Source organism: Melospiza georgiana, chromosome 20 (genome assembly GCF_028018845.1).
Source record: "Melospiza georgiana isolate bMelGeo1 chromosome 20, bMelGeo1.pri, whole genome shotgun sequence".
NCBI lineage: Eukaryota > Metazoa > Chordata > Aves > Passeriformes > Passerellidae > Melospiza > Melospiza georgiana.
Window position 1 is genome coordinate 8,784,442 of NC_080449.1, and position 16,391 is coordinate 8,800,832.

The window sequence follows — 16,391 nt, forward strand, 5'->3', positions numbered from 1 at the left end:
AGGCTAACAGCTAGGACATTAATACTTATCAAAGAAACAGGGGAAAAAACCCATTCATTAGCAAATAAAGGTGTTGCAAAGCATTAAATAATTCCCACCAGCTGACAAGGGGGCTGTGATTTATAATAGTGTGTTATTGATAGATCACTTCCCATAATTAGGAAAAGTGAGACTGGTACTGCTTACAGCATTATTTTGATCAGAGCCTTGAAAAATACTGTTGAATAATAACAAACACTAGGCATAACAATAGAAAAACACCATAACATTGCTCTCAGGCTGCTTCAGATTTGAAACAAAATATTCTAAAAAAAAATCAGTAAGAAAGGCAATTCTGCTTGGACACATAACCTTATTTCACAACAGCATCCTGGTGTGAATTATTACTATGATAACTCTGGGAGGATCACAGATATAAAACATTCAAACTATGCAGCAAAAATAAGTCAGAACCAATGGCTAATTATTTCTCATTTTTTAAGCAACAAGTTACTCCTCATAACTCTTCCCTTCCTGAAGAAACAGAGTAACTTCAGTCTACTAAAATGTCAAATAAATTCAACTAACTTCCCTAGTAGCACAAGTCAGCATATGCAGGAAATTCTCACCTGCCATGATAACTTTCCATGGTGCAAGGAAAAGAAACACACTGGTAATTTTCATTTTCTTCCAGTCACATTATTAGGTGTCAAAACCACTATTATACCTGACAATAAAATAGTTACAATAGCCCTGGCTTGAACTTTTGTCAGAAAGCAACATAAAAATGAAAGGCAAAGAAACAGCCCAAGAGCTGCAGACTGCAGGAACTCACAGCTGAGGAGGGAAGATACATTTCCAAGGAGAAGACAAAACTGATGTTATCCATCCCTAATGCCCCAGACACTGCTTGAGGCAGGATCTCCAGGGAAAACAAGCCCTGTCTAACAAGGAGTAGCTGCTGATTCTGCCTTTATGTTCCTATTATTGTAAGCTTCCCTGTTTTCCTTATGGTTTTCAGCATTTTCTGCTCTCACTATATTCACTTTATTTTTTTAAACTATCAATGCAGAGCTCAAAGACCCTCTGAAAAATTTCGTGTCCCACCTTTTTCCTTCTCCAGTATAACACAGGTGGACTACTGAAATTACATTTTGGTAAAAGCACTTTCATCCTCATCACAGCTTTTCCAGGGCTTCTTCCCCTCATCATTATAATATCAAGGATAAATTCCACACTACCTGAATTTTCCATCTCTGGTCACTAAAATCAACCCTGCAATAAGAAAAGTGAGTATTCTTCAAGCAGACAACTGAGCAGTAATTAATAATTGCAGAGTTGGAAGCACAGAGGTAATCAACCTAGTCATACTTTAAAAAAAAATTAAAAAAAAATCTGAACATTAATGCATTAATGTAATTCTGAACAGCAAGGGCATTTCACCAGCTATTTGCCCAAAACCACACAGAATTAAAAGCCCATAAAGGACATTTTTCCAGACTGCCAGGCAAACAACATTAGTCACTGGCTATATAATACTTGGCACATGAAAAACATTTCTGCCCAAAGAACCCAATGCACTTGGGACACATTTAGACTAGAAACTCTCCCAAGAAGTAGGTTAAGTGATATTATCCTCTTTTATCTGCACCAAAAATGAGGCACAGTAAAAATGAGTGTGTCCTGTTCAAGGTTACAACAATTAGTGAGAAAAGCAGGAATAGAATCCAAGTGGCCCAGCTCCTATTTTGTGTCCAGTGTACAAAACCCACCAGTCTGTGCCACTCATTTCTCCAGTGACAGGAATATCAATTCCTGTGCCTGATCTGCACAGGAAAGGAGCCCACAGGTGAAGCTCCCAATGCAGCTCCCTCCAGGATGCTCTGATTCTGCTCTTACAAAACAGATTCCACCACAATCTGAGGATCAACACATGTCACAGTATTACAATGCTGCATTTTTGTAGGAAAAAAAGTTCTGAAAGGATATTTTGGCGACCTGCCTGAAATTCCCAAGAAGTACCAACACAGTAATCCAATTACATTGTCCATGCTGCTGTAAAACTACAACGGAGTCACAACGTTTGAGCACGACAAAAATTCAGAATTAATGTTCCTTGCAATGAACACATCCTTTTCCAATCAAGATGAAGTGATTTTTTTTTCCTGTTCTGCAGTGCTTCTCTACTATCATGGTTAACATTTAATGTCATTTATTGTCATTAAACTCAGTATTTGTGTCTAATCAATACTAAGCTACCAAGTGCAGCTGTAACAAGTCTGGTCTTTCTCTACATGCTCTATTGATTGATTTTTTTTGAGCCCTACAATAAACACAATTTATACAAATAATTTATCAGGGAACATATCAAAATAATTTAATAAACAAAACCTATCTATACCTTTTCTCTTCAGTCATGTGACAGAAAATCATTTTAACTCATTAATGGTAATCTTAACAGTTCGATTTTAAATTTATGTAAAAACAAGAGGAAGCTATGAAGCAACAAATTTAAATCCAAATATTTTTAGCCTATTTGCACATGCAGATCAACAGTAATTTTTTTTTCATTTTGTAATTGCCAGCATATTACTTTCAAATAAATTCATGACAACTCCTGTCCAGTTGTGTTCACTTAGAAAAGTTATAATGCAGATATTATAAAGTTTATCCAAGTTGCCAGAATAATCTTTTCACAGATGAGTAAATTAAATAATTTGATGTAATTTCTGATTCCTAAAAAGTTACAAAGTCAGAAAAGTTGACTTTTTGCTTCCTGCTTGGAGCAGCAGAAAACAGCCCTCCCAAACACGTGGTTATCACGTTTTGTAAGCAGCATCTCATGAAGATAAAACAATACCACCACCCCTCACACACCCCCACACGTGGGTTCAACAAGAGTTGGAACTGGAGTAAAGCACATGGATAAATGCAGCTCTGAAAATAGCAGGGGATACAACATTGTACTTCAGTGAAGTTAAAAATCAAGGAAAAAATTTAAAATAACATCACCTGTTCAAGACTACAATTGCACTCAATTTCCCCACCTGTACTTCTGTTAATAAAATAATTTGAAGGTCTGAACACAAACCCTTCAGTGCAAAGGAAGGGGGAGAAGCAAAGATGACTTGCAGACTATTTTTACTTGAGCAAGTGAACTCAGCTGATGCTGCTGTCACTCAGGAATGCAGGGGAGACTGAGTTTGCTGCTCTCCAGCAAACACAGCTTTCCTTCACTGAAAGTAATTCTGATTTGGGAGTTGATCCATTCTGCACACACCCTTCACCTAAACAAACAAGCAAAAAACCTCTACAGTGGTTGAAGCTCAAGTGCGGGCCATGAACGACTTAACAGCATCCCAGCAAGAAAGGGGAAACCTGCCCAAAAAAGCATTTTCCTTGCTCAGTGGACATAAAATACATTTATTTTCTGTTCCAGTGGAAACCCCTTACCAGGCACTGCCTCAGGCACCCGCAGGGCGAGGGCATGGAACACTTCACCAAGGACAAAGGATGAGCCAGGGCACACTGCAGGCCATAAATAACCTCAGTGAAGCTGCAGATGGATAAACCCACAGTTTGTACCACTCAAAGAATAAGCTGACACTCCTGGGCTCCAAAAACCTGCTCTGACCTCCAGCATTACTGTAGCTGGATCAAGTGACCACACCACCAAAAGCTTCAGTGAACATTTCATGTGTGGGGAAGTATGACATGGGATTAATCACAGCACCAACAAGCATCTTCTCCCCCTACAAAACCTCTTTGTTGCCCAGTATTGAAAACAAATATTGAGAAACAGGCAGTTGCTTAGTAAAGGAAGCTGATATTCATGAGTTGGTGGTCTCATCTCCTGCAGGAAACAAGCAGCACTGGGAACAGGGAAGGGTGGCACAAGAGCCCTGGCACAAAAGCGTCCTGAAGAGCAAGAGGAGAGTTCTTACAGTATCTACCACAAATCACATCTCTTAAAAAAACCCCAAAAAACCAACAAAACTCAATCAGTATCTCAGTCTAGAAAGTGACTTTCAAAACTTCCTTTAATCTAAGCTTAGCTGATGCCTTCTGCTCCCTGGTGATAAATTCCAAGATAATGCAAGGAGCAGGCAGCTGGTAATGAGGGACAAGGCAGAGCCTCTGCAGACCCAGTGTGACTGCTCCAGGCAGCATCAGGGCTCACACACCCTGACCAGGAGCCCTCCTGGCTGCTGCTGTCAGCTCAGATTGCTCCTGCTCAGACACAGCAGTATATTACAAAATAAAAAAAAAAATCAACTGCCAAGATGCACGTAACTCCTAAACCCAGAATTCAAGTGCAATGACTCAACAGAGACAGTCCATGAGAAAAACAACTACTGCTATCTACACACATCCTGTCTTACCCATAATAATCTCTCTGCATTAACCTTGCAGAATGATAGCTCATTTTTACCTTATCTAATATTATATCTTCAGTATTACATTAGAGGTACATATGGATCCTTCTGGGAAACAGCACTTCAATTGTAATAAAGATAACTTCTTTTCTTAAATAAAATTGAAGAGGAGAGGAAAAGAAATTTATCAACTAGACCTAAATACTGTTCCATGGCTACTCCATGTCTCCATGCACCCCACAGGCAGCAAAGTAAATCACTTCCATGATTTCTACTATTTATGATACATAAAATAGGTTAAAGCAAAGAAGAAAAACCACTTAGCTGTTACTTGCAATAAAATAAACTTCCTGTGTTTTTCAGTTATGGCTTGGTGAGAGCTGTAAACACCTGAAAAAGGAAAGTTCTTTTACAGCTGTGTGTGTATGCAATTAATGCATTTGACAAGCTGTTGTGTTCCCAAACAGCTGCTTCCATTACACAGACAACTTTACCATCTGCAAAACTATTGGATAAACTACAGTAAGTAAATATCAGGAGAGCAGGTGCTCATAAATAACAAATGCTGCCAAGATAACACACTTCTGTAAGGGAACTTTTCATTCTTCCCCCTGGACTTCTTCTTACTCCTGGAGCAGGTAACCTCACAATTAGAAATGGAGGAACCAGTGCTGTGACCCACAGAAGCATTAAAAAAAGGTTCAGGGCAAGAAGCTGTGAAATCACAATTAAATGTAGCTCATCTCTACTGCCCTCAGCCAAAGGGGTCAGTAAATCTACACCTGAAAGAGGGTCCTTTCCAAATACATAAAAGCTACAAGAATTCATCAGGGTAAGCAAACCAAACCAGTGCCAGCTTAGTCTCATCTCCTGTGTCAACACTCCCATCTTAAACGCAGCATTTTCCATTTATGTCTGTGACTATGATCTTCACTCCATTTCACATCCAGTACTGCTACTTCAACCAAAAACTTGTCCATGCATCCAGGAACAGAACAAAATCAGGCATTTGCTGGACCCAGCATCAAAACAAAGCTGCAAACAGAAAGAACCAGCTATTCTAACATCCAGTACCTCATGAACCACAGGACAGTGCTTTGATATACTGAATACTTAATTTGCTTCTCATAGGTAGCCCAGTTATTACCAACTTTACTGATTATTGTCCTCAAAGTGACTTTTAACAGTCTCCTCATGTCTCAAAAATAAGCAGAATGCACTGAGACATGCAGCACAGTCTGTGCACTCATTTTCCTTGTATTTCATGAACGTTCTTTTGGAATGGCACCACAGCCCCAGAAGTCTCCTCCCCTGGCAGCCATGGGGCTGTTCATGCCATCAGTAATGCATGAACAATCAAAGGCAGAGGAAAATGCCCTTATCTCAGCTCATCAAAAATACAAGCAGGCAAGCCACAAAGGGGTCACAAATTAAAAATTAAATGCAGGCAGATCTAAAGTGTATTGACAGACCATCACTTCGAAACCATCCCTGAGAAGCAGCTGGAAACAGGAGACACATAATAAGAATCGAAGGCAGCCAGAAGAAGTAATGAAATAACTCTTATTCCAGAAGTGTATTTAGCAATGAAGAATTAAGCAGGAACAGAGGGATCTGTGGTGGTAAAGCCAGCAGCTCACACCCTCACACAGGCAACACATTTCCTGCAACTTAGCCAGTGTTCTTCTCTTTTCTCTGTTGTCTCTGACTTCAGTTTCACAGCTAAAATAAAAGGTACTGTTCTTCTCCTGCAACATTTCATTGTGAATATGAGTGCACAGGATACTGAAACTCCCAGCTTCTTGAAATCAGAATCCAGGATTACAAAAAATTGCTCTTCAAAGCTCCATAACACTCTAAGTTAATAAAAAACTACATTAGAACAGCTCTGTAAAGCTATTTCATTACTGCCTGAGTTTACCCTGATAATGACCTAAAGAAGTAATTAAATCCCTGAAGACTTAACTGCATTACAAGTTTATAAGTTTTCCTACTTTTACTTTTGCTGAAAGTAGCAAATTAATTATTCTTTCTTCCGTGCCAATAGTCAGCTGCTAACAGCAAGGGATACAAGCAAACATGTAATATTTTCTCAATTACTAAATACCCACTTAAAAATTTTTCCTGTCCCCCTTTTTTCCAATCATACCAAATTTCTCTTAATGTCAAATCCTGCTGATTTTAAAAACCAGATATTTGTATTCTGACCCATTACTGTACCAATATTACTGTGGTATTCATACAAACATTATTGCAGAATCCTATCTTAAATCTGAATAATATTAGAATGGTTGGCTCAATGTATAACAAGAATTTGCCTACAAAGTATTTGTGCACTCTCGAAGTCTTCTGGGCTCACGTATCATAATAAATAATTTAAAGTGGAACTGTTTCTTTTAATGCTCTAAATATTTTCAGATTTATTATTCCTGCTTACCCCTGCTGTCTTGCATAAGGGTATTAAAAGCTACAACTCTGACTACACTTACTACTAATAATTATTGTAACAGAAATTAATCCAGCTTTTATATTTCTTAACGGCTGATAGTATTCCAAACATAACTTTAAGAAAGCTTTTAAATACTTACTCATCTTCATACTTCTATAAAAAGTAATAGGCATGCTCAAAAAAATCAGGATGGGAACAGGCAACCTGAAATATAACAGTGCTCAGAGGCCAGCAAGAATTGGAATGCCATGTTTACTTACTCAAGAAAATTAGGTGAGGAAAGGAGTATTTTTTGACCTACAAGTAGATTGGTTCAGGGTACAAAAGGAAACATACCTACCCAAATCCTACACATATTCAATATACAGGTTTATGAAACTGAATTATGCTGTTGAGAAAGAAGCTTTTTTCAGCAAAACCAAATTTTTTAAATGTAAAAGACTACATTAATATTATCTGCCTTTTTTCTTTTACTTAAAATTCAATGCCATATATATGATATTAAAACAAGAGGGATGCCAAAGCTGCTGAATACAAAGCTGCTTTTGAGACCATGGGCAGAAAATGGTAGGAAAAAAGCTTCAAGATTTCTGATGATGAGAACTCCCCTAGAGGACTTTTTCCTAGAAATAATTTGGAGGTGACATAAGCTGTTGATTCTCTGTTCTAATATCCCACTGCAGTGTTTGCTGCCAGATGCAAGGACACAACATACTTTTAATTTATATCTACATAAGATGCTAAATGTGGAAATGCTTGGGAGCTAATACCCCCTTTGAGATCAAGGGCACGCCTTGGTATCACAGAAAAGCCTCCTCTTAATTAAAACAACATTTTATCCTTGAAAGTACATTTAGGTATGCATTATGCTCCTCAAGTCTAAAAAATTCAGCTCTTAACACTCCGAAGTCAGCTGTGTGGCCAATGCAATGGGAATTCACAACTCAGTCAGCCAGGTGTGCTTTGTTACCTTGTTGGACCATTTGTAGGCCTGCAGGAGCTGGCTGTACAGGGGGGTTTTGTCCTGCACAGGGTCAAGGCTCAGGAGCCCACTGTTGTGCAGGGGGTGGTTCTCTGAGGGCTTCCCAACGAGGTTGCTCAGACGTTCCAGTTCCCTGGGAGGAAGCAGAAGGGCAATTTCAGAGTCAGAGCTGGGAATCACAGATGTGCAATCCTCCACGGACAGCAGCACGCACCAATTCTATTTTAGTAGCTAAATGAGTTTTAAATATGTCCCATATTTGATTTAAAACATAATCCCTCTTATTACCCGAACAATTTGAAGCAGTCTGTTGGTTGTTAAGCTCAGTTCTTCTTTGGAAAGAAAGTACAAGTCAAGAGTCTTTGAAAACAACCCGGGAAGAGTCAGACTATGGCAGGTCCTACTCACAACCCAGGCCACCTCCTCAGAAACCACAAAATTCTGATTTCAGCACTGCCTGCAATACTAGAAGTTATTTTTGTACCCACCAAGCAAACAGACGCCTCATCATTTCATTAAACTCCAAATTAACATTGTCCTCATATAAATACACACAAGAACTGGTATTAGTCCTAAGCCTGGAGACAATCCTGCAAAGGCTGTGATTACTCTAATCAAGTATCTGCCTTCCAAGTTCTCAGGATCTTCTGATTTGCATGAACAATTTGTATATCTGTAGTGTAAAATACTCAAATGAAGCATAATAAGCACCATTTTCCCATGAAAAACTCCCTCACTGTGAAATGATCTATCATTGCTTCATATCTCATTTGTCAAACACAACATTTAATCATAACAAAAGTTAAGCAATTTTTCAAACTTGCATTAATCAGCTGTAGAAGAAAGGCTGGCCACTTTGCACAGATATAAAAAGCAGTTTTTCAAGTGACATGACTAAAGTGCTTTTCCTTTTGACTGCCCAGTGCTACACCCAAGTCTGAACTTCAGAAGCTACACTAAATTAAATGCAGCACTCAAAAGGCAGCTTATGAAAACATCTGCAAAGAGAAATCCAAAATATCTCCATTTACATTTAAGAAAGGTTACAAAAATAAACTCCCAACAATCAGGGAACTGACAGTTAAAAGACTTCCAGACTTCACTAACACAAAATTCTCCTTTATTAATCATCATTCCTTGAAGTTTTCATGGCCTACATTCTTTCCCATCCTCTGGTGCTGTGAACACTTGCAAATCTGCTTAATACCCCTTGACAGAAGAATACAATAAAACAAGTGTGACTAGGCATAATAACTGAGGATTTGCTGAACAGAGATACCAGTCAATATTTTCACTACATAAAAGTGCACTGGTAATATTAACTTCAGCACACCTTGGAGAATTCCCTTGCTCCTTTAACAGGCCAGTTCGTGGAATACCCTGGGTTGGAAGGGACCCACAAGGATGCAATTCCAGCTCCTGAGTTGTTATTTATTATTGTCTGGGAGGGAGATATACAGATTGGGGTTATACAGATTACTCTTAGGAGGCCACAGAGGCAAGAAGGAGAACCAAAGGAACAGATCAGCAAACTGTGAGGCCTTGGAAACTGAAAACCAAAGGGATAAAACACCTACTTCTACAGCTGGGTACAGCATCATTAAAGAGAAGGGTTATCCACCACCCTTCCCAACAGAAGAGAAGGGGGTAACAACATTAGCATGACCACAGCTAAAAAATCAGCAAGGCCTTGTAATTGACAAGAAAGAAATTCTCAAATCAGCAAGGCCTTGTAACTGACAAGAAAGAAATTCTCACAGCTAAAAATCAGCAAGGCCTTGTAATTGACAAGAAAGAAATTCTCACAGCTAAAAATCAGCAAGGCCTTGTAATTGACAAGAAAGAAATTCTCAAATCAGCAAGGCCTTGTAATTGACAAGAAAGAAATTCTCGCACACAAGACCCTGAAGTAGAAGATGTCCTGGGAAAGGGTGGTTAAACACCTGGGGACACCTCCCTGGACAGTGCTGATGGTCCCAGGAGAATCAACCAAACCCAACCCAGTGGTGGAACCAACACGGACAATCATTGTGTCAGTGAGGTTGGAAAACACTTTATTATCGTTTAGTCCAACCATAAACCTCACATTGCTGAGTCCACCACTGAACCTTGTCCCTAAGTGTACACAAAGTTCTCAGTTCCTGTGTCTGTGTAGGAGTTTTCAACTTAAATACACAAAATTGCTGAATGAAACTGTGTGTCCACCTCTCTCTTTTGCCCATAACTTTCCTCCTCGTCTTCAGCCTCAGCAGTTTGTCTCTACTTACAAAAAACACACCTGCTGGCACTAAGCAGCTACACTTACCTGGGATAACTTTCCAGCCTGACAAGTTTTGGTAGTAAAACGATCATTCTTGAACCCCTTACACGCTACTGTACCTAGAAAGTGTCTTAATTTTTAACAAAAAGCTTTAGATGTAGAGATAAATCTCCCTGCAGCCGAACACCTTCACCTTGTCAATGGAACCCCACCGACAGGTCCTTCGTGAAAACAAAATGACAACAAAAACCAGGTAAATATTATGAGCATATTGAACTATTTGGAGACTCTGGAGCAGAACCGCACGAAGGGGTTAACGCGTACGGTGCTGGGGGGGAAACAAACCGAAGCATTTTCGCATTTATTTGCCTAAAACTTTGCCGTGGAGTGAGAACGGCCCCGCCGGGCGCTGAGAGGAGCCAGGACAGCCCGGGACCCCCTCCCTGCCCACCGGGGCTGCCCCGCCGGGGCCGCTGCTCACCCCAGGTCGCGGCTGACGGAGTGCAGGCTCTCCTGGAAGGCGGCCACGAAGCCCTTCTCGCGGCCCTCCAGGGTCTCCTTGTTGCGCATCCCATCCTTGAGGCAGTCGAAGACCCTGGTGACGCTGGAGCGCAGCGCCTGGATGGCGGCGATGGCCTGCGAAAACGCCTCCAGGTTCACGCCGGGGCTCAGCGCCCCATCCGCCATCTTGGCCGGCACCGCCGGCCTCGCCGCGCGGCCGCGGTGCACGTTGGGAAATGTAGTCCCGGCATGTGTGGGGGCGGCCGGGTGTTGATCGCCACGAAGCGATTTTTAAAAAGTTTTCTCTCTTCCTGGGTCGCTTATATGAAAAATATGTATTTTATGATTGGCCTTTCGCAAATATTAAAATGAATGTTATATGTGTTGTGTTAGAAAGTAATGCTGTGTTTCTTCTCGTAAGTAGTGGGTTAAATATAGTTTTAGGTTATAACAAAATGTTAAAATAGAAACTATGCTATGTAGGATACTTGTTTTTCTAGACAAAGGACTGGCACTGAGATAGCAGTCACACGACACCTACATCTTTCAGAGAAAGAGAATTTATTGCTCCATTATCAGGAGAAACAAACTTCTTCCCACCTCGCTTGGGCAGGATGACACCATTAGGATTCAGAGGAAGAAATTGACACTGACCAGACAGAATCCTGTGTTTGAATGGAATTTATGCATCATGTATGAGGTGTATGAATATGCAACAGGCTGTTGTTTTTAAGGGTTAATCCTCTGCTAACATGTGTCCTTTTTCAAGCCCAGAAAAAGGTACCCGGACGTTCGTAACTCTTTGTTTCTATTGTCTCATATTGCCCTAATTCAAATTGTCCAAATTATTATTACTCTAATTGTATTACTATTTTTATAACCATTTTATTACTATTAAACTTTTAAAATTTTAAAACCGATTGGTGTTTTTCACACTTAGGTCAACAATCACGGATTTGGCAAGGCTGGAAGAGCCCTGTGAAATCATGGGATTAGCTCAGCTGGATAGAGCATGATGCTAATAGTGCCAAGATTGTGGGTTTGTGTGTGGGTCATTTACCTCAAAGTTGGACTTGATGATCATTGTCAGTTCTATTCTTTTCAGTTCGGAATATTCTGTGAATCTGTAAATCATCAATTCTAACCATCCACCCAGTACTGCTATCATAACCCCTAAACCACATCGCCCTGTGCCACATCCATATGCCTGGAACCACAAAAGTACAGAATCATGGAATCACAGAATATCCTGAGCTGGAAGGGACTCAAGGATCATCCAGTCCAGCCCCTGGCCCTGCACAGACACTCCAACAACCCCATCATGTTATCCAAACATCCTGGAGCTCTGGCAGCCCTGGGGCCGTGCCCATTCTCTTGGGACCCTGGGCAGTGCTCAGCATCCTCTGGGGAAGAACCTTTTCCTAAATCCAATCTAAACCTCCCCTGACACAGCTCCATATCCTTCAGGTCCTTCAGGAGTGCTTTCACAGCATTGAACAGTACTGGTTTGATTTTGTAGGAGCTGCTTGTGTTTCCCATGCCACTGCCAGCTCTTTTCACCCTCAGAATGCAGCTAAAATAAATAGAGCTAAAGTAAATGAAGCACTGCACAGGCCAATAGTCACACCACACAAAGTAAACTGCAGCACAGGGATGGGTCCTTTGTTTTCTCAGCTTCTAAAGTAAATAACAACCCCTTTCATAAAGGTATTAATTAAATTCAGTAAAATCCACACAGATTCTTCGGCCATGGGAGATCTTTCTTTTTCTGTATGTAAAATGGAAATGAATACAACAAGGAACAGCCGAGGTGTCAGTGGCCAAGTGAAGCGAAGCTTCGCCCTCCACTCGGTGACACTTTCTGTCTCTCAAGTGATGGATTCTGAAAATTGTACCAAATCAATTAAATGTTCTCAGAGCACCATGTGAGGTATTGGAAAGTCAAGCCCTATTACTTAGCATGAAGAATGAGAAAATGAAAGGGCTGCGGTTCCTCTTGAGCTGAGGGATGCTGTTCTGTCTGAGCACTGGGGTAAAGCAAACCTGGAAGCAATGTAGTCTGAAGCAATGGAGTTCAGCCTACTCAGCCAGGGAAATACATAGCAGTGTGCTTCAAAGAATCAGCAACAGACTGAGCACACTTAGTAAAGTAAATAGGAGCAAGGTAGGAATAGTTCTTTGTGTTAAAAAATACTGAATCAAAGAAAAGCAACCAGAAGCAGAAAGGACAGGACTATCTCAGCCAGACCAGCAACCTAAACTGTTTATGGATCTGTAATGGCAGTTATTTTAAACATAAAATTCCTTTCTTTGGACTAAAATAGATTGATCAAGAAAGTATTGTGTTATTAGGGAATACTTGCAGCCTGAGAGATCATTCCTGCATGACTTGATTTTTTTTCTTCCCAACAAAGTTCAGACTCTCAGTGCACATTGCAGATGTCTGTAACTTATTTTATGTGTTATTACTTGGAAGTGGATGATTCTTTTCCATTTAATAGTTACTATTTTAAAACATATATTCCTACATGTCAATACTGCATTTATTTTAATTATCTCCAAAAGCCCTGTCATTGTGGTGCCCAAATGCAAGGAGTTCTGATTTCACATCCTACCTGGAACAGCAAAAAAGGTTTGACAGTTGTTTTACTATTTTTAAACAAACGACAAAACAGTGGCCTAAAAACAAACCCATAAATATATAAGGAACCATTTGGAACTTGCCCCTATAGAACAAAGTGCACCACATAGCTTTGCCTTAGAAACTCAAAGGAGGGCATTCACAATTTTTTGCTCCAGGGATCTGCTTTTTCTTGCATAAATGAGGAGCCAAGTCCTCCTGAACAGACAACAGGCAATTCAGAGCACTCAGAGCTCCACTGGCTCCTTGGGGAGTTAAGGCAGGCGCTGCTTCCACACCTACAGATAATGGCTGAAGGAGAGCGCAGAGCTCCTTTTCCTCTTGTTATTCCTCCTCCTGTTCTGCCACATCTAGAAGGAAAAGGCTGCATCATTTTGTGTGCTCATTTGTAGGGCATTGCCGTGCCGATGTTGCTCGTTTCTTTTAAGCAAAATTCCTTAACTGGCAGCTTGCCCAAGCCAAGGCAGTATGTTCATTTCATCTTCATTATAGGTGCATTGTAAGGGGGCATTATGGAGAAAAAATATGTGGAACCAAGATAACTCCAAGGTACTGATAAAAATCTTCTTGCCTTAAAGTCATTAATAAAACATAAAAGCAAGAATCCAGCTGATGTTCGGAACATCCAAAAATCTTATTATCTGACAGCTGTTGAGTGGGCTCCTGCAAAATTACCTGTGTGGCTCAATATGGGCAGGTTTCACCTGAGCAAGTAGCAGAACTGGTATCTTTAATCCTCTCCACCAGAAGTTCAAGGACCTGGTGATCTCCCACCAAAAAAAAAAAACAAACCACATTTAAAGGATAGGGGGTAAATCAACATGGCACAACTTGATGTCATGTGGAGAGGCGCTCCCTTAGTGCAGCATCCTGCCCACACTAATTAACCCTGTGTCTCAGCCTGGCTAATTAGCTGTGGCAGACCCCTGTGCTAACACAGTGATGCTCCAGCCAGCTCAGCTCTCCCCATCAGTGCTGCTCCATGAGATGGGAGAGGGAAAGCTGCTCTGAGCTGCCAGGTCTGGATCTGTTCTGTGGCTAAAGAGAGAATTTCATTTTGGGTGCTGTCAGTCTCGGATCATGCATAAGCTCTGAACTCACTTGGAGAGAAGGGAGGGGGAAAAAGTAACAATCCAACCTGGCATCACATGCAGCAAGAGAAGTTCAGCTCCCTTCTCAAGAAGAAGCTTGGCTGGGGGAGTGTGTAATTAAGATGAAGATTTCACAGCAAAGTGTGTTACTCAAATTGCAGCTTCTAAGAACCACGTGGGCTGTAATTAATCAGCAACATCAAAGCAAAGAGATGACTTCAGAATCCTTGCAGAGGTACTGTAAACAATTTGTCAGGGAAGAAAGTGTCCAATTAGAAATGCATTCTCATTTAAGAGAAATTAATTTTGTTGTCAGGAGAGACAATTAATGGCCACTATTGGGTTTCTAAGCAAGTGCAGATAATCTCTCACAAAACGTCCGAATAGGGCTCAATATTTGAAATAACTTATAACATAAGAAATTATCTTTATCTTTCTCTGACAGAGATAAATGCTGATATTTATTCTATGGCAAGCTGGACTGATATTCATCACCAGAACCTCTTCATTTCTTTATACTTCATTGCTACATTCTTGACAGCACTTCAGATAAATATAATAAACTGATTTTGTTGTTGTTGTTGTTGTTCAAATAATTGTGATGCTCAATAATGCAATTGGCAAGATGTTCTTGCTATTTTTACTTTCCTATTAATTTATTTCAGGTTTTCAGTCTTCAGTTAGCCACAGAGTTTACTACACGATGCATTATTGAAACAGAAGAGAAGCTGAGGGGTTATCGACTCATGTTTGAGGCTTCTGCCAAGAGAAGGGAATGAGTCCTGCCTCTCTTTAGAGAAGGCTGGAATGGCAAGACATTTTCAGATGTGGAGGAGACTTGCTCTTCAGTGCTATTTCTCTCCTATTGTTCCCTGAATCAGAATCCCCCACTATATCCAACAATAGTGAGCAAAAATCTTATCTGAGCACTCCTGCCAGAAGAAACAGTGAAATAATGAACCGAGCTGACAATGATGTAGCTATCATCAGATTTCCTGTGGGATGGATAGAGTTAGCTTCCTATTGTTTCATGCTCTCAGGGACCAGGCTCACATTCAAAAGGATCTTCTCCCACATCGTGCTGGATGGAAAACAGACCTGGAGGCCTCCCTGTCCCCTTAGGGGATCTCTGTAACTGTAGGAACTACGATTTTCAGGTGGATATTCGGTAATCCAGAGTGTTTTCTTTCAGTTTATGGTTTTAGTGTTCCCGTGACACACAGAGAATCCAGATTTGTCTGCAGAACCACCAAGGGCTGGCTGGATTATGACTCTTCCAATCCCTCTTGCCTGATGAAACTGGTACTCTTGACATCAGTTTTAAGAAAATTGAAAGAGATCTGCTGTTGTGTTGTGCTGCTTCTGGAACTTGGTTCCTTGGAGATGTCAACTTAACACCTTATCCCAGCACCCAATTTACATGAGAAGTGTAAAGCAAAATACAAAAAGTAAACCATACCCAGCAAAACCCATGGTGTTATTTTATGCATGAGGAATTCTGTCCCAAAATATGTCAAATTTTACTTGCAAAAAAAAAAAAAAAAGGCTGCTGTTTTATTCTCTGTGTGTGCAATCTGCAGAGAACTCAGTTACTTCTTTTCTTTAAACATTCAGTGATCAAATGGGGAATCTGCTGTAAAACCGAATGGGAAGAAAGTACCATTATTTAAAGGCTACAGAACTGCTTAAAATTAGAGCTGTGAAGGCACCAAAAAATACCAGAAATCACAGATGGTTTGCAGATAAATTCACATTGCATTTAGTCCACTCAACATCTAAAAAAAACCCCTATGCTTTTGCCTTGCCTTTCAGTCTATCTGTTGATGCCTGCTCAAAACGTTCTTTCTTTAAATTGGGCTTTGAGTCGTGTTCTGTTGCCCTACACATTCAGATCCCAGTCATTTTGAAAAATCTGCACAAATTTATGTATTTTTAAATGATGCTGTTAAAATTTAATCTATTCTGCATATTTGCAAAATCAAAACTATCCTGAGCAGGTTAAATAAGACATTAGCAGGGATGAAATAATAGCAAGAACAGACAAGTAGTTCTGCAATATGCAAGTGGCTGAGACAGAATGACCCAGTTGTTTCTTCTTGTCTATACTGATGA

At 40.4% G+C, this 16,391-nt stretch overlaps 1 protein-coding gene across 1 annotated transcript in view; it reads right to left on the minus strand.

Annotated features, from left to right (window-relative positions):
• Positions 1-10,742, minus strand: part of MED27 (mediator complex subunit 27) — an 85,958-nt gene extending 75,216 nt beyond the window's left edge. The window contains exons 1-2 of the mRNA XM_058038356.1: positions 10,528-10,742; positions 7,775-7,919 (exon numbers count right to left, since the gene is read on the minus strand). Of these exons, the coding sequence (XP_057894339.1) occupies positions 7,775-7,919; positions 10,528-10,733 (351 nt within the window). The 5' untranslated portion in view covers positions 10,734-10,742. The remainder of the gene's footprint in view (positions 1-7,774; positions 7,920-10,527) is intronic.
• Positions 10,743-16,391: the final 5,649 nt, after the last annotated feature.